Source organism: Pseudophryne corroboree, chromosome 2 (assembly GCF_028390025.1).
Source record: "Pseudophryne corroboree isolate aPseCor3 chromosome 2, aPseCor3.hap2, whole genome shotgun sequence".
In the NCBI taxonomy this organism is placed as follows: domain Eukaryota; kingdom Metazoa; phylum Chordata; class Amphibia; order Anura; family Myobatrachidae; genus Pseudophryne; species Pseudophryne corroboree.
In genome coordinates this window covers 558516962-558544620 of record NC_086445.1, presented here as the reverse complement: position 1 = coordinate 558544620, position 27659 = coordinate 558516962, and the positions used below count along the sequence as shown (strand labels likewise).

Below are 27659 nucleotides of genomic sequence, written 5' to 3'. Positions count from 1 at the left end.
AATACAGTACTGGGTCCTGGTGACCACGGATGCCAGCCTTCGGGGCTGGGGTGCAGTCACACAGGGAAGAAATTTCCAAGGAGATTTCGCTTCACATAAATATTCTGCAGCGAAGGGCCATTTACAATGCCCTAAGCCAAGCAAGGCCCCTGCTTCAGAACCAGCCGGTACTGATCCAATCAGACAACATCACGGCGGTCGCCCATGTAAACAGACAGGGCGGCACAAGAAGCAGGATGGCGATGGCAGAAGCCACAAGGATTCTCCGATGGGCGACCTACACCCAGGAGAATGGGGACTTAATTCAGAAGTTTTCCAAATGCGGGTAAACCGTTGGGAATGACCACGGGTGGACATGATGGCGTCCCGCCTCAACAAGAAGTTGAAAAGATATTGCGCCAGGTCAAGGGACCCTCAGGCGATCGCTGGGGACGCTCTAGTGACACCGTGGGTGTACCAGTCGGTTTATGTGTCTCCTCCTCTACCTCTCATACCCAAGGTACTGAGAATAATAAGAAGGCGAGGAGTGAAAACCATACTCGGGGTTCCGGATTGGCCATGAAGAGCTTGGTACCCGGAACTTCAAGAGATGCTGGCAGAGGACCCTTGGCCTCTGCCGCTTAGACGAGACCTACTGCAGCAGGGACCCTGTCTGTTCCAAGACTTACCGCGGCTGCGTTTGACGGCATGGCGGTAGAACACCGGATCCTAAAGGTAAAGGGCATTCCGAAGGAAGTCATCCCTACCCTGATCATAGCCAGGAAGGATGTCACCGCAAGACATTATCGCCGCGTTTGGCGAAAATTTGTTGCTTGGTGGGAGGCCATGAAGGCCCCGACGGAGGAATTTCAACTATGTCGATTCCTGCACTTCCTGCAAGCAGGGGTGACGTTTGGGCCTCAAATTGGGGTCCATCAAGGTCCAGATTTCGGCTCTGTCGATTTTCTTCCAGAAAGAACTGGCTTCACTGCCTGAAGTTCAGACTTTGGTTAAAGGAGTACTACATATTCAGCCTCCTTTTGTGCCTCCTGTGGCACTTTTTGGATCTCAACGTGGTGTTGGATTTCCTAAAGTCGCATTGGTTGAGCCACTTAAAACCATGGAGCTAAAGTATCTCGCGTGGAAAGTGGTCATGCTCTTGGCCTTGGCCAGGCGTGTGTCAGAATTGGCGGCTTTGTCATGTAAAAGCCCTTATCTGATTTTCTATATGGATAGGGTAGAGTTGAGGACTAGTCCTCAGTTTCTCCCAAAGGTGGTCTCAGGTTTTCACTTGAACCAACCTATTGTGGTGCCTGCGGCTACTAGGGACTTGGAGGATTCCAAGTTGCTGGACGTAGTCAGGGCCCTGAAAATTTTATTTTTCCAGGATGGCTGGAGTCAGGAAAACTGACTCGCTGTTTATCCTGATGGCACCCAACAAGCTGGGTGCTCCTGCTTCTAAGCAGTCTATTGCGCGCTGGATTTGTAGCACTATTCAGCTGGCGCATTCTGCGGTAGGATGACCGCAGCCTAAATCAATAAAAGCCCATTCCACAAGGAAGGTGGGCTCATCTTGGGCGGCTGCCCGAGGGGTCTCGGCTTTACAACTTTGCCGAGCAGCTACTTGGCCAGGGGCAAACACGCTTGCAAAATTCTATGAATTTGATACCCTGGCTGAGGAGGACCTGGAGTTCTCTCATTCGGTGCTGCAGAGTCATCTGCACTCTCCCGCCCGTTTGGGAGCTTTGGTATAATCCCCATGGTCCTTACGGAGTTCCCAGCATCCACTAGGACGTCAGAGAAAATAAGAATTTACTTACCGATAATTCTCTTTCTCTATCGTCCTAGTGGATGCTGGGGTTCCTGAAAGGACCATGGGGAATAGCGGCTCCGCAGGAGACAGGGCACAAAAGTAAAGCTTTCCGATCAGGTGGTGTGCACTGGCTCCTCCCCCTATGACCCTCCTCCAAGCCAGTTAGATTTTTGTGCCCGGCCGAGAAGGGTGCAATCTAGGTGGCTCTCCTAAAGAGCTGCTTAGAAAAGTTTAGCTAGGTTTTTTATTTTACAGTGAGTCCTGCTGGCAACAGGATCACTGCAACGAGGGACTTAGGGGAGAAGAAGTGAACTCACCTGCGTGCAGGATGGATTGGCTTCTTGGCTACTGGACATCAGCTCCAGAGGGACGATCACAGGTACAGCCTGGATGGTCACCGGAGCCTTTCCGCCGGCCCCCTTGCAGATGCTGAAGTAAGAAGAGGTCCAGAATCGGCGGCAGAAGACTCCTCAGTCTTCTAAAGGTAGCGCACAGCACTGCAGCTGTGCGCCATTTTCCTCTCAGCACACTTCACACGGCAGTCACTGAGGGTGCAGGGCGCTGGGAGGGGGGCGCCCTGGGAGGCAAATGAATACCTATTTTGGCTAAAAATACCTCACATATAGCCTCCGGAGGCTATATGGAGATATTTAACCCCTGCCAGAATCCGTTAAGAGCGGGAGACGAGGCCGCCGAAAAAGGGGCGGGGCCTATCTCCTCAGCACACAGCGCCATTTTCCCTCACAGAAAGGCTGGAGGGAAGGCTCCCAGGCTCTCCCCTGCACTGCACTACAGAAACAGGGTTAAAACAGAGAGGGGGGGCACTAATTTGGCGTTAGAAATATATATAAAAGATGCTATAAGGGAAAACACTTATATAAGGTTGTCCCTATATAATTATAGCGTTTTTGGTGTGTGCTGGTAAACTCTCCCTCTGTCTCTCCAAAGGGCTAGTGGGTCCTGTCCTCTATCAGAGCATTCCCTGTGTGTGTGCTGTGTGTCGACATGTATGAGGACGATGTTGGTGAGGAGGCGGAGCAATTGCCTGTAATGGTGATGTCACTCTCTAGGGAGTCGACACCGGAATGGATGGCTTATTTAGGGAATTACGTGATAATGTCAACACGCTGCAAGGTCGGTTGACGACATGAGACGGCCGACAAACAATTAGTACCGGTCCAGACGTCTCAAAAACACCGTCAGGGGTTTTAAAACGCCAGTTTACTTTAGTCGGTCGACACAGACAGGGACACTGAATCCAGTGTCGACGGTGAATAAACAAACGTATTCCTTATTAGGGCCACACGTTAAAGGCAATGAAGGAGGTGTTACAGATTTCTGATACTACAAGTACCACAAAAGAGGGTATTATGTGGGATGTGAAAAAACTACCGTAGTTTTTCCTGAATCAGATAAATTAAATAAAGTGTGTGATGATGCGTGGGTTCCCCCCGATAGAAAATTATGGGCGGTATACCCTTTCCCGCCAGAAGTTAGGGCGCGTTGGGAAACACCCCTTAGGGTGGATAAGGCGCTCACACGCTTATCAAAACAAGTGGCGGTACCGTCTATAGATAGGGCCGTCCTCAAGGACCAGCTGACAGGAGGCTGGAAAATATCATAAAAAGTATATACACACATACTGGTGTTATACTGCGACCAGCGATCGCCTCAGCCTGGATGTGCAGAGCTGGGGTGGCTTGGTCGGATTCCCTGACTAAAAATATTGATACCCTTGACAGGGACAGTATTTTATTGACTATAGAGCATTTAAAGGATGCATTTCTATATATGCGAGATGCACAGAGGGATATTTGCACTCTGGCATCAAGAGTAAATGCGATGTCCATATCTGCCAGAAGATGTTATGGACACGACAGTGGTCAGGTGATGCAGATTCCAAACGGCACAAAGGTGTATTGCCGTATAAAGGAAGAGGAGTTATTTGGGGTCGGTCCATCGGACCTGGTGGCCACGGCAACTGCTGGAAAATCCGCCGTTTTTACCCTAAGTCACATCTCTGCAGAAAAAGACACCGTCTTTTCAGCCTCCGTCCTTTCGTCCCTATAAGATCATATCTGCCCAGGGATAGAGGAAAGGGAAGAAGACTGCAGCAGGCAGCCCATTCCCAGGAACAGAAGCGTTACACCGCTTCTGACAAGTTCTCAGCATGGCGCTGAGACCGTACAGGACCCCTGGATCCTACAAGTAGTATCCCAGGGGTACAGATTGGAATGTCGAGACGTTTCCCCTTCGCAGGCTCCTGAAGTCTGCTTTACCAAGGTCTCCCTCCGACAAGGAGGCAGTATGGGAAAAAATTCACAAGCTGTATTCCCAGCAGGTGATAATTAAATTACCCCTCCTACTACAAGAAAAGGGGTATTATTCCACACTATATTGTGGTACTGAAGCCAGAAGGCTAGGTGAGACTTATTCTAAAAAATTTTTTTTTGAACACTTACAAAGGTTCAAATCAAGATGGAGTCACTCAGAGCAGTGATAACGAACCAGGAAGAAGGGGACTATATAGTGTCCCGGGACATCAGGGATGCTTACCTCTATGTCCCAAAATTTGCCCTTCTCACTAAGGGTACCTCAGGTTCGTGGTGCAGAACTGTCACTATCAGTTTCAGACGCTGCCGTTTGGATTGTCCACGGCACCCCGGGTCTTTACCAAGGTAATGGCCGAAATGATGATGATTCTTCGAAGAAAAGGCGTCTTAATTATCCCTTACTTGGACGATCTCCTGATAAGGGCATAGTCCAGGGAACAGTTGGAGGTCGGAGTAGCACTATCTCGGATACTGCTACAACAGCACGGGTGGATTCTAAATATTCCAAAATCGCAGCTGATCCCGACGACACGTCTGCTGTGCCTAGGGATGATTCTGGACACAGTCCAGAAAAAGGTGTTTCTCCCGGAAGAGAAAGCCAGGGAGTTATCCGAGCTAGTCAGGAACCTCCTAAAAACAGTGCATCATTGCACAAGGGTCCTGGTAAAAATGGTGGCTTCCTACGAAGCAATTCCATTCGGCAGATTTCACGCAAGAACTTTTCAGTGGGATCTGCTGGACAAATGGTCCGGATCGCATCTTCAGATGCATCAGCGGATAACCCTATATCCAAGGACAAGGGTGTCTCTCCTGTGGTGGTTATAGAGTGCTCATCTTCTAGAGGGCCGCAGATTCGGCATTCAGGATTGGATGCTGGTGACCACGGAGCCCAGCCCGAGAGGCTGGGGAGCAGTCACACAAGGAAAAAATTTCCAGGGAGTGTGATCAAGTCTGGAGACTTTTCTCCACATAAATATACTGGAGCTAAGGGTAAATTTATAATGCTCTAAGCTTAGCAAGACCTCTGCTTCAAGGTCAGCCGGTATTGATCCAGTGGGAAAAACATCACGGCAGTCGCCCACGTAAACAGACAGGGCGACACAAGAAGCAGGAGGGCAATGGCAAAAACTGCAAGGACTTTTCGCTGGGCGGAAAATCATGTGATAGCACTGTCAGCAGTGTTTCATCCCGGGAATGGAAACTGGGAAGCAGACTTCCTCAGCAGGCACGACCTCCACCCGGGAGAGTGGAAACTTCATCGGGAAGTTTTTTCCACATGATTGTAAACCATTGGGAAATACCAAAGGTGGACATGATGGCGTCCCGTCTGAACAAAAAACGGGACAGGTATTGCGCCAGGTCAAGAGACCCTCAGGCAATAGCTGTGGACGTTCTGGTAACACCGTGGGTGTACCAGTCGGTGTATGTGTTCCCTCCTCTGCTTCTCATACCTAAGGTGCTGAGAATTATAAGACGTAGAGGAGTAAGAACTATACTCATGGCTCCGGATTGGCCAAGAAGGACTTGGTACCCGGAACTTCAAGAGATGCTTACAGAGGTCTTATGGCCTCTGCCGCTAAGAAGGGACTTGCTTCAGCAAGTACCATGTCTGTTCCAAGACTTACCGCAGCTGCGTTTGTCGGCATGGCGGTGGAAAGCCGGATCCTAAGGGAAAAAGGCATTCCGGAAGAGGTCATTCCTACCCTGGTCAAAGCCAGAAAGGAGGTGACCGCACAACATTATCACCACATGTGGCGAAAATATGTTGCGTGGTGTGAGGCCAGGAAGGCCCCACAAAGAAATTTCAACTCGGTCGTTTCCTGCATTTCCTGCAAACAGGAGTGTCTATGGGCCTCAAATTGGGGTCCATTAAGGTTCAAATTTCGGCCCTGTCGATTTTCTTCCAGAAAAAATTGGCTTCAGTTCCTGAAGTCCAGAAGTTTGTCAAGGGAGTATTGCATATACAACCCCCTTTTGTGCCTCCAGTGGCACTGTGGGATCTCAACGTAGTTCTGGGATTCCTCAAATCACATTGGTTTAAAACCAGTCAAATCTGTGGATTTGGGGCATCTCACATGAAAAGTGACCATGCTCTTGGCCCTGGCCTGGACCAGGCGAGTGTCAAATTGGTGTTTTTTTCTCAAAAAAGCCCATATCTGTTTGTCCATTCGGACAGGGCAGAGCTGCGGACTCGTCCCCAGTTCTCTCCCTAAGGTGGTGTCAGTGTTTCACCTGAACCAGCTTATTGTGGTGCCTTGCACCTACTGGGGACTTGGAGGACTCCAAGTTGCTAGATGTTGTCAGGGCCCTGAAAATATGTTCCAGGACGGCTGGAGTCAGGAAAACTGACTTGCTGTTATCCTGTATGCACCCAACAAACTGGGTGCTCTTGCTTCTAAGCAGACTATTGCTAGTTGGATTTGTAATACAATTCAGCTTGCACATTCTGTGGCAGGCCTGCCACAGCCAAAATATGTAAATGCCCATTCCACAAGGAAGGTGGGCTCATCTTGGGCGGCTGCCCGAGGGGTCTCGGCTTTACAACTTTGCCGAGCAGCTACTTGGTCAGGGGCAAACACGTTTGATAAATTCTACAAATTTGATACCCTGGCTAAGGAGGACCTGGAGTTCTCTCATTCGGTGCTGCAGAGTCATCCGCACTCTCCCGCCCGTTTGGGAGCTTTGGTATAATCCCCATGGTCCTTTCAGGAACCCCAGCATCCACTAGGACGATAGAGAAAATAAGAATTTACTTACCGATATTTCTATTTCTCGGAGTCCGTAGTGGATGCTGGGCGCCCATCCCAAGTGCGGATTATCTGCAATACTTGTACATAGTTACAAAAATCGGGTTATTATTGTTGTGAGCCATCTTTTCAGAGGCTCCGCTGTTATCATACTGTTAACTGGGTTTAGATCACAAGTTGTACGGTGTGATTGGTGTGGCTGGTATGAGTCTTACCCGGGATTCAAAATTCCTCCCTTATTGTGTACGCTCGTCCGGGCACAGTACGTAACTGGCTTGGAGGAGGGTCATAGGGGGAGGAGCCAGTGCACACCACCTGATCGGAAAGCTTTACTTTTGTGCCCTGTCTCCTGCGGAGCCGCTATTCCCCATGGTCCTTTCAGGAACCCCAGCATCCACTACGGACTCCGAGAAATAGAATTATCGGTAAGTAAATTCTTATTTTCTCGTAGTCCGTAGTGGATGCTGGGCGCCCATCCCAAGTGCGGATTGTCTGCAATACTTGTACATAGTTATTGTTAACTAATCGGGTTCTTGTTGTGAGCCATCTATTCAGAGGCTCCTCTGTTATCATGCTGTTAACTGGGTTTCATATCACAAGTTGTACGGTGTGATTGGTGTGGCTGGTATGAGTCTTACCCGGGATTCAAAATCCTTCCTTATTGTGTACGCTCGTCCGGGCACAGTATCCTAACTGAGGCTTGGAGGAGGGTCATAGGGGGAGGAGCCAGTGCACACCAGGTAGTCCTAAAGCTTTCTTTTTGTGCCCAGTCTCCTGCGGAGCCGCTATTCCCCATGGTCCTTACGGAGTTCCCAGCATCCACTACGGACTACGAGAAATAGAATTATCGGTAAGTAAATTCTTATTTTAATTACCCACTGGTAAATCCTTTTCTCATAGTCCATAAGGTATATTGGGCGCCCGCCTCAGTGCGTTGACTTTCTGCAGGTTGTCTTTTCTCTCGTTACCTGTTCAGCTGTTGCTGTGTGGTTACCAGCCGTTGCTGGTTGTTTTATGTTAGTGTTGTGCTGGTGTATAAATCTCACCACTCATTGTTATGTTCCTTCTCTCATATATGTCCTTTCTCCTTCGGGCACTGTTTTACCTATAACTGCCTGTGGGAGGCGGCATAGAGGGTAGGAGCCAGCACACCCAATGAAGAAATTTAAAGTGCACCGGCTCCTTTGGACCCCGTCTATATCCATCGTACTAAGGCCCTCATTCCGAGTTGATCACTCGCTAGCTGCTTATAGCAGCAGTGCAAACTGTAAGCCGCCGCCCTCTGGGAGTGTATCTTAGCTTAGCAGAACTGCGAACGAAAGGTTAGCAGTTCTGCTACTAAAAAATTTCATGCAGTTTCAGAGTGGCTCGATACTTATTCCTACCTTGCGATGACTGCAGAATGTTTAGTTCCTGGTGTGACGTCACAAACACGCCCTGCGTTCGACCAGCCCCTCCACCGTTTCCCCAGCCACTCCTGTGATTTTATCAGGCACGCCTGCATTTTTCAGCACACTCCCTGAAAACGCTGAGTTGCTGCCCAGAAACACCCACTTACTGTCAATCACACTACGAACACTCGAGCGACTGAAAAGCGTCGCTCGCGCTTGTGTAAAACTGCATAGTTTTGCGTGAAAGTACTTTGCGCGTGCGCGCTGCGTACCATACGCATGCGCAGAACAGCCGATTTTTAGCCTGATCGCTACGCTGCGAAAAACGGCAGCGAGCGATCAACTCGGAATGAGGGCCTAAGTATCCCCAATATCCCTTACGGACTACGAGAATAGAATTTACCGGTAGGTCATTTTAAAATCCTATTTCTCTGACGTCCTAGTGGATGCTGGGAACGCCGTAAGGACCATGGGGAATAGCGGCTCCGCAGGAGACTGGGCACAAAAGTAAAATCTTTATGACTAGCTGGTGTGCACTGGCTCCTCCCCCTATGACCCTCCTCCAAGCCTTAGTTAGATTTTTGTGCCCGGCCGAGAAGGGTGCATGCTAGGTAGCTCTCCTGAGCTGCTTAGAGTAAAAGTTTAAATAGGTTTTTTATTTTCAGTGAGACCTGCTGGCAACAGGCTCACTGCATCGTGGGACTAAGGGGAGAAGAAGCGAACTCACCTGCGTGCAGAGTGGATTGGGCTTCTTGGCTACTGGACATTAGCTCCAGAGGGACGATCACAGGCTCAGCTTGGATGGGTCCCGGAGCCGCGCCGCCGGCCCCCTTACAGAGCCAGAAGAGCGAAGAGGTCCGGAAAAATCGGCGGCAGAAGACGTTCCTGTCTTCAATAAGGTAGCGCACAGCACTGCAGCTGTGCGCCATTGCTCTCAGCACACTTCACACTCCGGTCACTGAGGGTGCAGGGCGCTGGGGGGGAGCGCCCTGAGACGCAATAAAACACGTTTTAAACCTTATATGGCTAAAGAAATGCATCACATATAGCTCCTGGGCTATATGGATGCATTTAACCCCTGCCAGTTTTCCTAAAAAAAAAAAAGCGGGAGAAAAGGCCGCCGAAAAGGGGGCGGAGCCTATCTCCTCAGCACACAAGCGCCATTTTCCCTCACAGCTCCGCTGGAAGGACGGCTCCCTGACTCTCCCCTGCAGTCCTGCTACAGAATCAGGGTAAAACAAGAGAGGGGGGGCACTAATTGGCAGATAATACAAATACAGCAGCTATAGAAGGGAGAAACACTTATATAAGGTTATCCCTGTATATATATAGCGCTCTGGTGTGTGCTGGCAAACTCTCCCTCTGTCTCCCCAAAGGGCTCGTGGGGTCCTGTCCTCTATCAGAGCATTCCCTGTGTGTGTGCTGTGTGTCGGTACGATTGTGTCGACATGTATGAGGAGGAAAATGATGTGGAGGCGGAGCAATTGCCTGTAATAGTGATGTCACCCCCTAGGGAGTCGACACCTGACTGGATGGTCGTATGGAAGGAATTACGTGACAGTGTCAGCACTTTGCAAAAAACTGTTGACGACATGAGACAGCCGGCAAATCAGTTAGTGCCTGTCCAGGCGTCTCAAACACCGTCAGGGGCTCTAAAGCGCCCGTTACCTCAGATGGTCGACACAGACCCAGACACGGATACTGACTCCAGCGTCGACGGTGACGAGACAAACGTAATGTCCAGTAGGGCCACACGTTACATGATCACGGCAATGAAGGAGGCTTTGAACATTTCTGATACTACAAGTACCACAAAAAGGGGTATTATGTGGGGTGTGAATAAACTACCCATAGTTTTTCCTGAATCAGATGAATTAAATGAGGTGTGTGACAAAGCGTGGGTTTCCCCCGATAAAAAACTGCTGATTTCTAATAAATTATTGGCATTATACCCTTTCCCGCCAGAGGTTAGGGCGCGTTGGGAAACACCCCCTAGGGTAGATAAGGCGCTCACACGCTTATCAAAACAAGTGGCGTTGCCGTCTCCTGATACGGCCGCCCTCAAGGAACCAGCTGATAGAAAGCTGGAAAATATCCTAAAGGGTATATACACACATACTGGTGTTATACTACGACCAGCAATCGCCTCAGCCTGGATGTGCAGCGCTGGAGTGGCTTGGTCGGATTCCCTGACTGAAAATATTGATACCCTGGATAGGGACAGTATATTATTGACTATAGAGCATTTAAAGGATGCATTACTATATATGCGAGATGCACAGAGGGATATTTGCACCCTGGCATCAAGAGTAAGTGCGCTGTCCATTTCTGCCAGAAGAAGTTTATGGACACGACAGTGGTCAGGTGATGCGGATTCCAAACGGCATATGGAAGTTTTGCCGTATAAAGGGGAGGAGTTATTTGGGGTCGGTCTATCGGACCTGGTGGCCACGGCGACGGCTGGGAAATCCACCTTTTTACCCCAGGTCACCTCTCAGCAGAAAAAGACACCGTCTTTTCAAACTCAGTCCTTTCGTCCCCATAAGGGCAAGCGGGCAAAAGGCCACTCATTTCTGCCCCGGGGCAGAGGAAGGGAAAAAAGACTGCAGCAGGCAGCCTCTTCCCAGGATCAGAAGCCCTCCCCCGCTTCTGCCAAGTCTTCAGCATGACGCTGGGGCTTTACAAGCGGACTCAGGCACGGTGGGGGCCCGTCTCAAAAATTTCAACGCGCAGTGGGCTCACTCGCAAGTGGACCCCTGGATCCTGCAGGTAGTATCACAGGGGTACAAATTGGAATTCGAGACGTCTCCCCCTCGCCGGTTCCTGAAGTCTGCTCTACCAACGTCTCCCTCCGACAGGGAGGCAGTATTGGAAGCTATTCACAAGCTGTATTCCCAGCAGGTGATAATCAAGGTACCCCTCCTACAACAGGGAAAGGGGTATTCCTCCACGCTGTTTGTGGTACCGAAGCCGGACGGCTCGGTGAGACCGATTTTAAATCTGAAATCATTGAACACTTACATAAAAAGGTTCAAATTCAAGATGGAGTCACTCAGAGCAGTGATAGCGAACCTGGAAGAAGGGGACTATATGGTGTCTCTGGACATCAAAGATGCTTATCTCCATGTCCCAATCTACCCTTCTCACCAAGGGTACCTCAGGTTTGTGGTACAAAACTGTCATTATCAGTTTCAGACGCTGCCATTTGGATTGTCCACGGCACCACGGGTCTTTACCAAGGTAATGGCCGAAATGATGATTCTTCTTTGAAGAAAAGGCGTCTTAATTATCCCTTACTTGGACGATCTCCTGATAAGGGCAAGGTCCAGGGAACAGTTAGAGGTCGGAGTAGCACTATCTCAGGTAGTGCTACGTCAGCACGGGTGGATTCTAAATATTCCAAAATCGCAGCTGATTCCAACAACACGTCTACTGTTCCTAGGGATGATTCTGGACACAGTCCAGAAAAAGGTGTTTCTCCCGGAGGAGAAGGCCAGGGAGTTATCCGAGCTAGTCAGGAACCTCCTGAAACCAGGACAAGTGTCAGTGCATCAATGCACAAGGGTCCTGGGAAAGATGGTGGCTTCTTACGAAGCGATTCCATTCGGAAGATTCCATGCAAGAACTTTTCAGTGGGATCTGCTGGACAAATGGTCCGGATCGCATCTTCAGATGCATCAGCGGATAACCCTATCTCCAAGGACAAGGGTGTCTCTCCTGTGGTGGTTGCAGAGTGCTCATCTTCTAGAGGGCCGCAGATTCGGCATTCAGGACTGGATTCTGGTGACCACGGATGCCAGCCTGAGAGGCTGGGGAGCAGTCACACAGGGAAGAAATTTCCAGGGCTTGTGGTCAAGCATGGAAACGTCTCTTCACATAAATATCCTGGAACTAAGGGCAATTTACAATGCCCTAAGTCAAGCAAGGCCTCTGCTTCAGGGTCAGTCGGTATTGATCCAATCGGACAACATCACGGCAGTCGCCCACGTAAACAGACAGGGCGGCACAAGAAGCAGGAGGGCAATGGCAGAAGCTGCAAGAAGTCTTCGCTGGGCGGAAAATTATGTGACAGCACTGTCAGCGGTATTCATTCCGGGAGTGGACAACTGGGAAGCAGACTTCCTCAGCTGACACGACCTCCACCCGGGGGAGTGGGGACTTCACCCAGAAGTCTTCCACGTGATTGTAAACCGTTGGGAAAAACCAAAGGTGGACATGATGGCGTCTCGTCTCAACAAGAAACTAGACAGATATTGCGCCAGGTCAAGGGACCCTCAGGCGATAGCGGTGGACGCTCTGGTAACACCGTGGGTGTACCAGTCAGTGTATGTGTTCCCTCCTCTGCCTCTCATACCCAAAGTATTGAGAATCATAAGAAGGAGAGGAGTAAGAACTAGACTCGTGGCTCCGGATTGGCCAAGGAGGACTTGGTACCCGGAACTTCAAGAGATGCTCACGGAGGACCCGTGGCCTCTACCTCTAAGAAAGGACCTGCTCCAGCAGGGACCTTGTCTGTTCCAAGACTTACCGCGGCTGCGTTTGACGGCATGGAGGTTGAACGCCGGATCCTGAAGGAAAAAGGCATTCCAGATGAAGTCATCCCTACCCTGATCAAAGCCAGGAAGGATGTAACCGCAAAACATTATCACCGCATTTGGCGAAAATATGTTGCGTGGTGTGAGGCCAAGAAGGCCCCTACAGAGGAATTTTAACTGGGTCGTTTCCTGCATTTCCTGCAAACAGGACTATCTATGGGCCTAAAATTAGGGTCCATTAAGGTTCAAATTTCGGCCCTGTCAATATTCTTCCAAAAAGAACTGGCTTCAGTGCCTGAAGTTCAGACGTTTGTCAAAGGGGTACTGCATATACAGCCTCCTTTTGTGCCTCCAGTGGCACCTTGGGATCTCAATGTAGTGTTGAGTCTCCTAAAGTCACATTGGTTTGAACCACTCACCACTGTGGAATTAAAATATCTCACATGGAAAGTGGTCATGCTGTTAGCCCTGGCTTCAGCCAGGCGTGTCTCAGAATTGGCGGCTTTATCATATAAAAGCCCTTACCTAATTTTTCATTCAGACAGGGCAGAACGGAGGACTCGCCCTCAATTTCTCCCTAAGGTGGTTTCAGCGTTTCACATGAACCAGCCTATAGTGGTGCCTGCGGCAACTAGGGACTTGGAGGACTCCAAGTTGCTGGACGTAGTCAGGGCCCTGAAAATATATGTTTCCAGGACGGCTGGAGTCAGAAAATCTGACTCGCTGTTTATCCTGTATGCACCCAAGAAGCTGGGTGCTCCTGCTTCTAAGCAGACGATTGCTCGTTGGATTTGTAGTACGATTCAGCTTGCACATTCTGTGGCAGGCCTGCCACAGCCAAAATCTGTAAAAGCTCATTCCACAAGGAAGGTGGGCTCATCTTGGGCGGCTGCCCGAGGGGTCTCGGCTTTACAACTTTGCCGAGCAGCTACTTGGTCAGGGGCAAACACGTTTGCTAAATTTTACAAATTCGATACCCTGGCTGAGGAGGACCTGGAGTTCTCTCATTCGGTGCTGCAGAGTCATCCGCACTCTCCCGCCCGTTTGGGAGCTTTGGTATAATCCCCATGGTCCTTACGGAGTTCCCAGCATCCACTAGGACGTCAGAGAAAATAAGAATTTACTTACCGATAATTCTATTTCTCATAGTCCGTAGTGGATGCTGGGCGCCCATCCCAAGTGCGGATTGTCTGCAATACTTGTATATAGTTATTGTTACAAAAATCGGGTTGTTTATTGTTGTGAGCCATCTTTTCAGAGGCTCCTACGTTTATCATACTGTTAACTGGGTTCAGATCACAAGTTGTACGGTGTGATTGGTGTGGCTGGTATGAGTCTTACCCGGGATTCAAGATCCTTCCTTATTATGTACGCTCGTCCGGGCACAGTATCCTGAGGCTTGGAGGAGGGTCATAGGGGGAGGAGCCAGTGCACACCAGCTAGTCATAAAGCTTTTACTTTTGTGCCCAGTCTCCTGCGGAGCCGCTATTCCCCATGGTCCTTACGGAGTTCCCAGCATCCACTACGGACTATGAGAAATAGAATTATCGGTAAGTAAATTCTTATTTTTAAAGTGAAACCTGTCTCTCTATGTAAATATACACTTTAAAAATTAAATATTTCTACTTGTGTCATGTAAAGTTTACTACAGATCCACCCTAGTGAGGATTTGCACATCTCCATTATTAAGCTGCAATGTTTTATTAAAATGCATTATATTGCTGGTAAAGTCATGCAGAATGGTGGTTGCTCGATCATTTTATTGGTGCATAAAAGGGAGGGGCCACTATAGACAAAGTAAGAAGAAAAAAAAAGCAATAGATTTCCCCAGTACACTTCAAAAGGCCAGCTATTGAGATTTAAAGACTACATAATACAGGTTGAGTATCCCATATCCAAATATTCCAAAATACGGATTATTCCGAAATACAGACTTTTTTGAGTGAGAGTGAGATAGTGAAACCTTTGTATTTTGATGACTCAATGTACACAAACTTTGTTTAATACACAGTTATTAAAAATATTGTATTAAATGTCCTTCAGGCTGTGTGTATAAGGTGTATAGGAAACATAAATGAATTGTGTGAATGTAGACACACTTTGTTTAATGCACAAAGTTATAAAAAATATTGGCTAAAATTACCTTCAGGCTGTGTGTATAAGGTGTATATGTAACATAAATGCATTCTGTGCTTAGACTTGGGTCCCATTACCATGATATCTCATTATGGTATGCAATTATTCCAAAATACGGAAAAATCCCATATCCAAAATACCTCTGTTCCCAAGCGTTTTGGATAAGGGATACTCAACCTGTAATAGCAATACAGAGAACTCCGTTGCAGAGATTCCTTGCTTGGGTTATTTATTTTTTATTTTTTGTTTTGTTTTCTTGTATAGATTAGATTTTTCATGCACCTGTTATGAACCAATAAATAGATTGCGCAACCACCATTCTGTATCTGTGTTCTGGGGGGCATGGATGGGATCATCAGTTAATGGGAATGCTGGTCCTTATAGTGCCATTTTAGAGGATCCTGGGGTGCCTCCAGATGAGTTAGCTCTCAATATGTATGTGCTATTATGTAACTTAAGAAAATACACACATGTATGACCCATAGTGAGTGCTACTATCGTGTAGCATAGGGACCACCCAAACCAAGAGATGCCTTAGCATGGCTGTTGGCAAATAAATGCAACTGAGATCTCTGCATTATTATGTACTATTTTAAATCTAATTTTCTGGTCCTTTGCAGTGTGCTGGGGAGTTATTGGTTTATTTTTATCTATTTTTATTATCTTGCTGGCAAAGCACTTGTTGAGTCGAATCGAAGAATTTCTGTGTCAGAAAGTTATATACATTTTGTCTTTTATAAATCATACACCATTTCTTAAATGTAGCTGTGCATGATTTACAGTGATGTAATAGTTTAAAAATATTCAAATTATTTGTGATTCTTTACAAATCTAACCCATTTTTCACCCCTATTGCACAGCAAAAGGAGGCAGCCTAAAAGCTTTAGAGGAAGCTGCAAAGGTAAGTTTGGTGCAACTGGTAAACTGTCTCCTGCTAGTAATGAAAATTGATCTACTTCCAGCTTGGGTTATAAGGGCAGTATATTATATTTTGAGTATTTGTCTTTTAACTAAAATTTGTTATTCATCTTCCAAGTATTTACATTATGTGGTTCTAAAACGTTTTTGGAATTTAAAATGGACACTCTAAAGCCAGGATGGGGAACCTTTGGCCCTCCAGCTGTTGTTGAACTACACATCCCAGCATGCATTGCAACAGTTTTAGCATGGCCAAGTAGCAAAACTGTAGCAGAGCATGCTGGTATGTGTAGTTCAACAACAATTGGTAGGCCAAAGGTTCCCCATCCCTGCTCTAAAGCAAGTATTCATGCCAGATGGTTCTCATAAAATTGCTAAAGACAAAAACAATATTTTAGTGTATAAGATTTTCACTACATAACTGATCGCTCACACTTCCAAATAAAGCTTGCAGCTGGGGCACATCAAGATTAATGGTACAATTATTGTTCAATAAAGACTTTACTGATTGCACTATTGGTACTTTGTGTTTATAATTTCAAATGCTGAATATAACTGTAGAAAAGGTGGTGCTGTCCATAGACATTGGCTGTGTAAATATGCGTTAATTTAACCCATTTCAAGACTATTGGTCGGTAAATTTTGTTTTTGCAATTAAAAACCCTTTTAAGATATATTCTTCTAACTAAAATAACAAAAGTTGGTTGACTGGTTACAGTCATGTGAATTGTAATATTCTTCAGGCACTAATTCATTTAAAATGGGGCAAACGGAAGCCGGAGAGGTGGGTGGTTAATAGCCGACGATTTTTACTGGTTAGCACTGGGAGGAATTTTTTAATTAAGTGTTATGTATGGCTTTTTTTCATATCTTAATGTGCAGAAAAGGAGTAGTAGATTGCATCGGGTTCCTTTTCTCAGTACACCCACAGCAGGCTTTTTACAAAGTGCTGTATCAAGCAAATGGAAACAAAGTTTGACAATAATTAAGGTTGATGACAGCCAATTATAAGCTATTATGATCTGGATAGCTAATTTTAGTTCTTATTTATAATGGATATGATGTTCTCTGGCGTAGACTGGCCAGTACTTAAGTTATAATGTAGCTGCCCTAAAAGCTATTACAATCACACATTACTTGTCTGAAGTAATTAGTGTTCTTTAGATAAACCCGTTATCCTTGCAGTGTAAAACGTTGTTTGCCATGCATAGCCTATTAAATATCTTTTGACTGGGCTCTAAATTGAGTTAGAAAATAACTGTAAAAGCTACTTTATATTTTCTCATACGTCCTAGAGGATGCTGGGGTCACATCAAGAACCATGGGGTATAGACTAGATCCGCAGGAGACATGGGCACTTTAAGACTTTCAAAGGGTGTGAACTGGCTCCTCCCTCTATGCCCCTCCTCCAGACTCCAGTTTAGAATCTGTGCCCAGTGAGACTGGATGCACTCTGAGGAGCTCTACTGAGTTTCTCTGAAAAAGACTTGCGTTAAGTTTTTTATTTTCAGGGAGTACTGCTGGCAACAGTCTCCCTGCTTCGTGGGACTTAGGGGAGAGAAGTCAGACCTACTTCTGTGAGTTTAAAGGCTCTGCTTCTTTGGCTACAGGACACCATTAGCTCCTGAGGGTCTAATCGCTAGGTACGCTTAGATGCTCGTTCCCAGAGCCTGCCGTCACCCCCCCTTGCAGAGCCAGAAGTCAGAAGACAGGTGAGTAGAAGAAGAAAAGAAGACTTCAGTGACGGCTTCTGAGGTACCGCAGCGCTCACACACTGCGCGCCATGTTCCCACACACAGCAGCACTACAGGGTGCAGGGCGCGGGGGTGGCGCCCTGGGCAGCATATATGACCTCTATAAGTAACTGGCAAGAGCGGACTTAGTGCCAGGGCACTGTCCGGACCCCCACCAGTATAAAATGTATTTGAAAACAGCGGGTCTGAAGCGCGCCATTACGAGGGCGGAGCTTAGCGCACACAGCCCGGCGCCATTTTCTCTACACAAGGCTGCAGAGACGCTGGTCCTTCCTCACACTGCTGCATAAGTATCAGGGTGAAAACCGGGGGGGGCACAGTTATTTTGGTGCATTATATGTTAATTATAAAAGCGCTTCAGGTCTGGGGCATTTTCTGTGGTGTTTCAGACCGGGATTGAGCGCTCTGGGGTGTGAGCTGGCAATAACTCCCTCTGTGTCTCTCTGACAGGCTTTACTGTGGGTCTGTCCCCTATAGGCCCAGTGTGTCTGTGTGTGTTGGGTGCACGTGTGTCGGCATGTATGAGGCAGAGTGCTCTTCCCAGGAGGAGACTATGTTAGGGACAAACGGCTGTGGGAGTGACCCTGTCGGCACCGCCAACACCTGATTGGGTGAATGTTTTGCGTGCTTTGAATGCTAATGTGGCTTTAATAAATAAGAGATTGGATAAATCTGAGTCTCAGAACCAGGCATGGAAGAAATCCGTAGAGGATGTTTTGTTACAAGTCCAGACCCCCTCGGGGTCACAAAAACGTTAATTTGCCCAGCTGGAAGACACGGATACCGACACGGACACTGACTCAAGTGTCGACTATAGTGATGCCAGATTAGATCCAAAACTGGCAGAGAGCATTCAGTACATGATTGTGGCAATAAAAGACGTATTACATATCAATGAGTACCCTACTGTTCCTGATACTAGGGTCTGTATGTATAAAGGAAAGAAACCTGAGGTAACGTTTCCTCCCTCTCATGAACTGAACACACTTTGTGAAAAGTTTTGGGAAAATCCTGACAAAAAGTTTGAGATTCCCAAAAGGATTCCAGTGGCGTATCAGTTTCCCTCTGGGGATAGGGAAAAATGGGAGTCACCTCCCATTGTGAACAAAGCTCTATCACGGCTGTCCAAAAAGGTGTCTCTTCCGTCCCCTGACACGGCAGCCCTAAAGGATCCTGCGGATCGTAGGCAGGAAAATAGATTGAAATCCATTTGTCACCACGGGTACGCTACTCAGACCAGCCATTGCATCTTCGTGGGTGAGTAGTGCTATTGAAAAATGAGCAGATAACTTGTCATCTGAAATAGATACCCTGGATAGGGATAGCATTCTTTTGACACTAGGTTATATCGGGGACGCTGCAGTCTACCTAAAGGAAGCTGCGAGGGATATTGGCCTCTTGGGATCAAGGGCCAATGCCATGGCAGTCTCAGCTAGGAGAGCATTGTGGATTCATCAATGGAATGCTGATGCTGACTCTAAGAAAACTATGGAGTCTCTGCCGTATAAAGGTGGTGTACTGTTTGGTGACGGCCTTGCTGATTTGGTATCTACGGCTACCGCGGGTAAGTCATAATTTTTACCTTATGTGCCTGCACCACAAAAGAAAGCTCACCACTATCAGATGCAGTCCTTTCGGCCCAATAAATACAGAAAAGGCCGAGGGTCTTCCTTCCTTGCTACTACAGGAAAGGGAAAAGGTAAACGATCACAGGCCGTGGCCGGTTCCCAGGAGCAGAAGTCCTCCCCGGCTTCTGCCAAATCCACCGCATATCGCTGGGGCTCCTCTGCGGGAGTCCGCACCGGTGGGGGCACGTCTCAAGCTCTTCAGTCAGTTCTGGGCTCGTTCGGCCCTGGACCCATGGGTTTTAGAAATAGTGTCCATGGGGTACAAACTGGAGTTTCAAGACGTTCCCCCTCACCGATTTTTCAAATCGGCCTTACCAGCTTCTCTTCCGGACAGGGAGGTGGTATGCGCCGCAATACAAAAATTGTGTCACAATCAAGTCATTGTCGGGGTTCCCCCCGTCGCAACAGGGAGAAGGCTTTTATTCGAGCCTGTTCGTGGTCCCGAAGCCAGACGGCTTAGTCAGACCAATCCTGAACCTCAAATCCCTCAATTTCTACCTAAGAAAATTCAAGATGGAATCTCTCCGGGCAGTGATCTCCAGTCTGGAGGAGGGGGATTTTATGGTGTCGGTAGACATAAAGGATGCCTACTTACATGTTCCCATTTATCCTCCACATCAGGCTTACCTGAGGTTTGCAGTTCAGGATTGTCATTACCAATTTCAGACGTTGCCGTTTGGTCTGTCCATGGCTCTGAGGGTTTTCACCAAAGTAATGGCCGAAATGATGGTTCTCCTGCGCAAGCAAGGAGTCACAATTATCCCGTACTTGGACGATCTCCTGATTAAAGGCGAGATCCAGGGACCAATTACTGCAGAACATTACGCTCTCCCTGGTTGGCTCCTAAACTTGCCAAAATCACAGTTGGTTCCGACGAGACGGCTGTCGTTTTTGGGAATGATTCTGGACACAGAATTAGAGTTTTTCTTCCAGTGGAAAAGGCTCTGGAAATTCAGAACCTGGTCAAACAAATTCTGAAACCAGCAAGAGTATCGATCCATCAATGCACTCGGTTGCTGGGGAAGATGGTGGCGGCCTACGAGGCCATTCAGTTTGGCAGATTCCATGCCAGAGTGTTTCAGTGGGACCTGTTGGACAAGTGGTCCGGGTCCCATCTGCACATGCACTGAAGGATAATCCTGTCTTCCAAGACCAGAATCTCACTCCTGTGGTGGCTGCACAGCTCTCACCTCCTAGAGCAGGCATTCCCAACCGCGGTCCTCAAGGCACACCAACAGTACAGGTTTTAGTGATATCCAGGCTTCAGGACAGATGGTTAAATCAAAATAACTGAGGTACTAATTAAGTCACCTGTGTTCAAGCCTGGATATCACTAAAACCAGGACTGTTAGTGTGCCTTGAGGACCGTGGTTGGGAAACACTGTCCTAGAGGGACGCAGGTTCGGGATCCAGGACTGGATCCTAGTGACCACGGATGCGAGTCTCCGAGGCTGGGGAGCAGTCACACAGGGGGAAAGCTTCCAGGGAAGATGGTCAAGCCAGGAAATTTGTCTACACATAAACGTTCTGGAGTTAAGGGCCATTTACAACGGCCTTCTGCAAGCGGAACATCTTCACAATCGGCCCGTCTTGATTCAGTCGGACAACATAACAGCAGTAGCGTACATTAACCTGCCAGGGCGGAACAAAGAGCAGAGCGGCAATGGCAGGCCACAAAGGTTCTCCGCTGGGCGGAAAGGCATACAAGCGCTCTGTCAGTGATCTTCATTCCAGGAGGTGACAACTGGGAAGCAGACTTCCTCAGCAGACACGATCTCCATCCAGGAGAGTGGGGTCTTCATCAAGAGGTCTTTGCAGAAGTGACAAGTCTTTGGGGAATTCCTCAAATAGACATGATGGCGTCTCGCCTCAACAAGAAACTTCAGAGATATTGTTCCAGGTCGAGAGACCCTCAAGCAATAGCAGTGGACGCCCTAGTGACACTGTGGGTGTTTGTCTGTGTATGTGTTTCCTCCGCTTCCACTCGTTCCAAAAGTGATAAAGATCATAAGAAGATCAAGCGATCCTCATTGTTCCAGACTGGCCAAGGAGGGCTTGGTATCCAGATCTTCAGGAATTGCTCATAGGAGATCCCTGGCCTCTTCCTCTGAGGGAGGATCTGTTACAGCAGGGGCCGTGCGTGTTCCAAAACTTACCGCAACTTCGCTTGGCGGTTGAACGCCGGATCCTAGCTTGAAAGGGTATTCCCAAGGAAGTCATCTCCACTCTTATTCAGGCCAGGAAAGGAGTAACGTCTAAACATTACCACCGTATTTGGAGAAAATACGTGTCTTGGTGTGAATCCAGGAAGGCTCCTACGGAAGAATTTCAGTTAGGACGTTTTCTCCATTTTCTACAAGCTGGTGTGGATGCGGGCCTAAAGTTGGGCTCAATTAAAGTACAAATTTCAGCCTTATCGGTTTTCTTCCAAAAACAATTGGCCTCCCTTCCAGAAGTTCAGACTTTCGTGAAAGGCGTGTTGCACATCCAACCTCCCTTGTGGCACCGTGGGATCTTAACGTGGTGTTGCAATTCCTTCAATCTCATTGGTTTGTACCTTTACAGAAGGTAGAGTTGAAATTCCTCACTTGGAAAGTGGTCATGCTGTTGGCCTTGGCATCCGCAAGGCGGGTATCTGAATTAGGGGCCTTGTCTCACAAGAGCCCTTATTTGATCTTCCACGAAGATAGAGCAGAGTTGAGGACTCATCAGCAATTTCTGCCGAAAGTGGTTTCATAATTCCACTTGAACCAACCTATTGTAGTGCCAGTGGCTACTGACGCCTTGCTGGAATCGAAGTTTCTCGATGTAGTCAGAGCTTTGAAAATTTGTCGCTAGAACGGCTCAGTTTAGGAAAACGGAGGCTCTGTTTGTTCTGTATGCTCACAACAAGATTGGGGCTCCTGCTTCCAAGTAGACTATTGCGCGCTGGATCTGTCATACGATTTAGCATGCTCATTCTACGGCTGGATTGCCGTTACCGAAATTGGTGAAGGCCCATTCTACCAGAAAGGTGGGCTCGTCCTGGGCGGCTGCCTGTAGGGGTCTCGGCATTACAACTTTGCAGAGCGGTTACTTGGTCAGGTTCAAACACCTTTGCGAAGTTCTACAAGTTTGATACCCTGGCTGATGAGGACCTCATGTTTGGTCAATCGGTGCTGCAGAGTCATCCGCACTCTCCCGCCTGTTTTAGAGCTTTGATATAACCCCATGGTTCTTGATGTGACCCCAGCATCCTCTAGGACGTTTGAGAAAATAGGATTTTAATACCTACCGGTAAATCCTTTTCTCTTAGTCCGTACAGGATGCTGGGTGCCCGTCCCAGTGCGTACTGTATCTGCGTTTTTTTTTGTTACATTTCAACACATGTTGTGTTACGTTTTTAGTCGGCCTGTTGCTGACGTTGTTCATGCCGTTGACTTGCGTTATGTTGAATGCCATGTTGTACGGCGTGCTTGAGGTATGAGCTGGTATGTATCTCGCCTTAGTTTAACAATAAATCCTTTTCCTCGAAATGTCCGTCTCCCTGGGCACAGTTCCTATAACTGGAGTCTGGAGGACGGGCATAGAGGGAGGAGCCAGTTCACACACTTTGAAAGTCTTAAAGGGCCCATGTCTCCTGCGGATCCCGTCTATACCCCATGGTTCTTGATGTGACCCCAGCATCCTCTACGGACTAAGAGAAAAGGATTTACCAGTTGGTATTATAATCCTATTTTCTGCCGTATACTACTTTGTACCCTGCTAGCAAAGAGGTATTCCAGACCAGTGACTGTATGCTTTTTGTTTGGTCAATATGGGCAGTGATGTATATAAGCCATAATAAACACACTTAACTGTTTTGTCATGGTCTGTTTGCATTAGGTGAATGTGGACATGGAGCAAATAACATCAAGTGTTACGCAAACACCCTTTAAACCTGCCAGGAAAGGTCAGTATTCACCCTTTCCCCGGGATAAGACCTCTCTCACGGCTATTCCTTTCCTAAGCACACGACGGACTGCAGATTTCAGTAACCCATGTTATCTGCTTTTCCTCTGTTTGGGACAACAATATGGGTTCCAAATAGTATCAAGTAGTCCAAATATTTCCATGTACAGATGCCTACAGATTATATTATCATAAACGCTATCATGGGAACAGTGGGTTTTAATGTTCAGTGTGTATATTTTATGTTTGTAAAAGGCTTTTTCGGTTATATACCTCAGAACTTATATTTGGGAAATGAGACCCTTGCCAGTGTGTGTATAGATGTGTTCTATCTGTAATATAATTATTTTGTTTGTGTAATCGTTTTCCATTGTAGATGAATCACTCATCAGTACAGACTTCAAATATGAATTAATTTACTGTTTCTTGTTGCCTAACTTTAAAACTTCCAATTTGTAAAACGTGTCTACAGTTTCTAAAGAGAAAAGTAGATGCACTGCCATTGGCGACCAATCCGGTTCCATCTCTCATTAAATTGAAGCTGTAATCTAATTGGTCACAGTAGGAGCATATAGACAGATGATACAATTACACCATTTCAACAAGCAATGAATATGGCAGAATTTTATTTACAGTAGCCCAGATCTGGGAAACTTTGCAAATAAAGTAGTTTTCAATCCATTTAGATAAGTTTCCAAAGAGTAATTACCATTGTTCTTGAAAATCACTGATATACGAGTACCTGCTGGAATTTGGCACATTTATTACTTAATCCTCACTGCTTTTGTATTTCCAGAGATATGCCTGTGTGCAGTCTTACATTTTGTTTTGCACATATTCTCAATGACTAGTCTGCCTAGTTCCCCGCACAAACACCATTTTATTTGCCAGATTATTCTATCTGCTTCTCAAGTAGTTAATGTTTTAAAATTTGTGTCAGACCAACTAACCTATTCTTGAACTTGTTTTCCTCCTTGAATAAGCCTACATACTACATAAGGAATACATACTATTTACTGGCCGGCGGGATGCTGGCTGTCAATATACTGACCGCAGCATCCCACCTGCCAGAATGCCGGCAGCGGAGCGAGCGCTAAAGGTGGGTACACACTAACAGATACATCTGCAGATCAATTGATCTGCAGATATATCTATGGACGGATCGGGCAGTGTGTTCAGCATACACACTGCTCGATCCGTCGGGGACTGACATCATGAACTGGGCGGGCGTGTACACACGCCCGCCCAGTTCACCTGTCAATCACCGCCGGCCGCCGCAGCATGTGTACGGGCGGTCGGCCGACCGCCCCGTACACACACAGCGACGCGCCAATATATCGGTAGATATATTGGCCGTCGGCTGTGCTGCGCGGCCGACGCGATAAGTGTGAACGACGGAGTTCACAGACGTATCGGCCGTACACACTGGCCGACGGTCCCGCGATATATCGGCCGTTCAGGAGAACGGCCGATATATCGACCAGTGTGTACGGGCCTTAAGAGTCTCCTTGCAGGCTTGCTGCACTCGCCACAGGATCCATTCTCACTCTCTGGGTGTTGTGGAGCAGTTTCATATTGGCCATCCCATTGCACAGCAGTCTGCCAGTTCCCCCACCCCACCCATCCTCACTCTTCTCCTGTAGGCTCTGCCAACATTGGAAACAGTAGCAGTTTAGCCCCCCCCCCCCCCCCCCCCCCAGTGTCTTGGACCTGCACACTTCTTCTCACAGCCCCATGGGGCTTTGAATTAAAAAAATCTGATATATATAGCTGCACTTGCTTGTGGAGGAGAGAACATAGCTCCTCATTGAATCCCCCCCCATCCAAATTCTGTTACACCTAACACTTTTTTTTTTTCTTTTTCTGAAGATGTCAAGTCTAAAGGCCCATACACACTGGTCGATGTATCGGCCATTCTCTTGAACGCCCGATATATCGCTGGACCATCGGCCAGTGTGTACGGCCGATATGTCTGTGAACTCCGTCGTTCAGACGTATCGCGTCGGCCCCGCAGCACAGCCGACGGCCAATATATCTACTGATATATTGGCGCGTCGCTGTGTGTGTAGGCCGACCGCCCGTACACATGCTGCGGCGGCCGGCGGTGATTGACAGCTGAACTGGGCGGGCGTGTGTACACGCCCGCCCAGTTCATGACGTCAGTCCCCGACGGATCGGGCAGTGTGTATGCTCAACACACTGCCCGATCTGTCCATAGATATATCTGCAGATCAATTGATCTGCAGATATATCTTTCCAGTGTGTACCCACCTTTATTCCACCAAAAGGGCCAAATCTGTCACTGCCTTTTACAGATATCGAAGGTTAGTTGTACTTGACAGACTGCTTATTCCCTTATTGTGCCAATATACCATAGATTAGTCCCAAAACAAAAATAATCTTGCTACCAGGCCACATGATGATTAAAGTGCTAAATAGAAAACATTACTGGCCAAAGAGCCTTTATAAGTACCAAATATTTGTACTGACAGTTCTAGAACATTATTAATGGGCTTTGTTTTTATTCTTAGCAATGTTTTAAAATAATATACAGTAATACTGTACCTAAGGTAATAAGGAAAGCATTGAGCACATACGGGTAAATGTATTACCCTTCGTTATGGAGGAGAAGTGGTATCGGCGCATGTTATATGCACTGATGCAGCGTCACCCCAATGTATGACACTGGCGGTGTGTGCTCAGTTACAGGGGTGCTATCTAAAAGATAGCACGCTGATATGTGGGGCAATGTATGAGCAGTCAGCAGCGCTGACCATTCTGACATCTGCAGCTATAGATAGGGCAACGCCACTTGGAGCTGTCGATATCTCCACAAGGACAAAGCTGTCCCTGGCGGTGGAGGCATTGTTATGGCTAAATCCAGGTTGGCTGAGGGACCTCTGATGTCACCACCACGTGTCGCGCTACAAGGTGGGAGGAGCAAAGTTGGAACATGGCACCTGAAATGTACGCTCGCCACGCTTCTGCTTACTTAAAGGGAGCAGTTGATGTGTATCGTGAAAGTGCTATCCAACCGGCTTTGCCCCTGATGTCAGAGGTTCTTTAGCTCACTTGGTTCTAGCATCTTCCTTGGAGGTATCCCAACTCCAGGCTGCGCAGGAGATCTTGCATGATTTGCAAGAACTAGTGCAGTCGAGCCGGCTGGGCTGGAATACACAGCACATCCGCACTGAGATGATGCGCTGTGTGCTCTGCGGGGATCGTCGGAGGAGGGAGTTTACACTCTTTCCCCGCTTTGGCAGACCAGATGTTGATACATCTTGTTGGAGTGGCTTCCTGTTTCTCTTACGTCCTAGGGGATACTGGGGATCTGTACTTTAGTACCATGGGGGTATAGATCGGGTCCACTGGAGCCTTGCACTTTAAAACCTTTAGTGTGTGTATGTGTGTGCTAGCTCCTCCCCTCTATGCCCTTCCTACCAGACTCCGTTTAGAAAAATGTGCCCCTGGAGCCGGGTGCATTTCTCTGGGGCTCCATAATTTCCTTTATTTTTTTTATTTTTTTTTCAGGTAGTCCTGGTTGGCAACCAGGCTACCTGCTTCGTGGGACTTAGAGGGGGGACCGCACCAACTTCCTGAGGGTTATTGGTTCGTAATCCCAGCTGACATGACACTGAGCTCCTCAGGTGCTGATCAGACATCGTTAGCATGTTTGCCCACGCCAGCAGCTAGCCGCTACCCTCTAACGGATGCTGAAGATCGAGGTGCAGTGAGTGTTACACCGGGGTCCTGGTTAGCGGGTTCACGATGCAGTTTTGGCAGCAGTCACGGGCCACGAGCTGCGGTGCCCGCCGTGGACAAAACTGGCTCAGGGCTCATGCCCCACAGTGCTCACTGGCCCTTAGGTCTTCTCTGTGCAGTTATACATATGAAATATACACATGGCCAGTATAATATTGTAAGGGACCGCACACCATTGCAAGGGGCAGGGCTTCCCGGAGCGCGACCAGAGGCGGGAAGGCGTCATTTCCTACTGCTGCGGATCATCAAGGTTGCATGCACGCTGTTCCTCCACGGACCCACACTTAGACTGTACTGGTACCAGGGAGTCATAGCTGGGGGGGAGCACACCAGCGGTAGCGCCTCTGCACTTTTATCAGGTTATACATATTATTTCACACACTGCTGCTGTGCTTTGGTCTCCGCTTTTCAGTGTCACTCCAGGGGCTCTCTAGGGTTTGTGTGGGGGTGTTTTCCGTGAGCTGTGCTATATTACAGTTGTGTCAAGATGTCTGTTGACATGGTTATGTGTGCTGCTTGTAACTCTACCCCTTCATCACCATGGTCCCTTATGTGTGAGCAATATTCCTAATCTCCTCAGGGACACCGTTCACAGGCACCTGACTGGCTAGATAGTTTTAATAGCATGATTCAGAATGTAAATTCAGAATTAATAGTAGCTACAAAGAAAAGACAGGTGTTGAAACAGTCAATTGATTGTATGGCAAAAGCAGCAGATACCAGAAAGGCTTCT

General features: G+C 47.7%; 1 protein-coding gene across 4 annotated transcripts in view; it reads left to right on the top strand.

Annotated features, from left to right (window-relative positions):
* The window catches only part of CDCA8 (cell division cycle associated 8), a 151883-nt gene that overhangs the window by 53158 nt on the left and 71066 nt on the right, over positions 1 to 27659 (top strand). For all 4 annotated transcript variants that reach the window (XM_063954341.1, XM_063954343.1, XM_063954342.1 and 1 more), the window contains exons 4-5: positions 15795 to 15835; positions 23099 to 23165. In XM_063954341.1, the coding sequence (XP_063810411.1) occupies positions 15795 to 15835; positions 23099 to 23165 (108 nt within the window). The remainder of the gene's footprint in view (positions 1 to 15794; positions 15836 to 23098; positions 23166 to 27659) is intronic.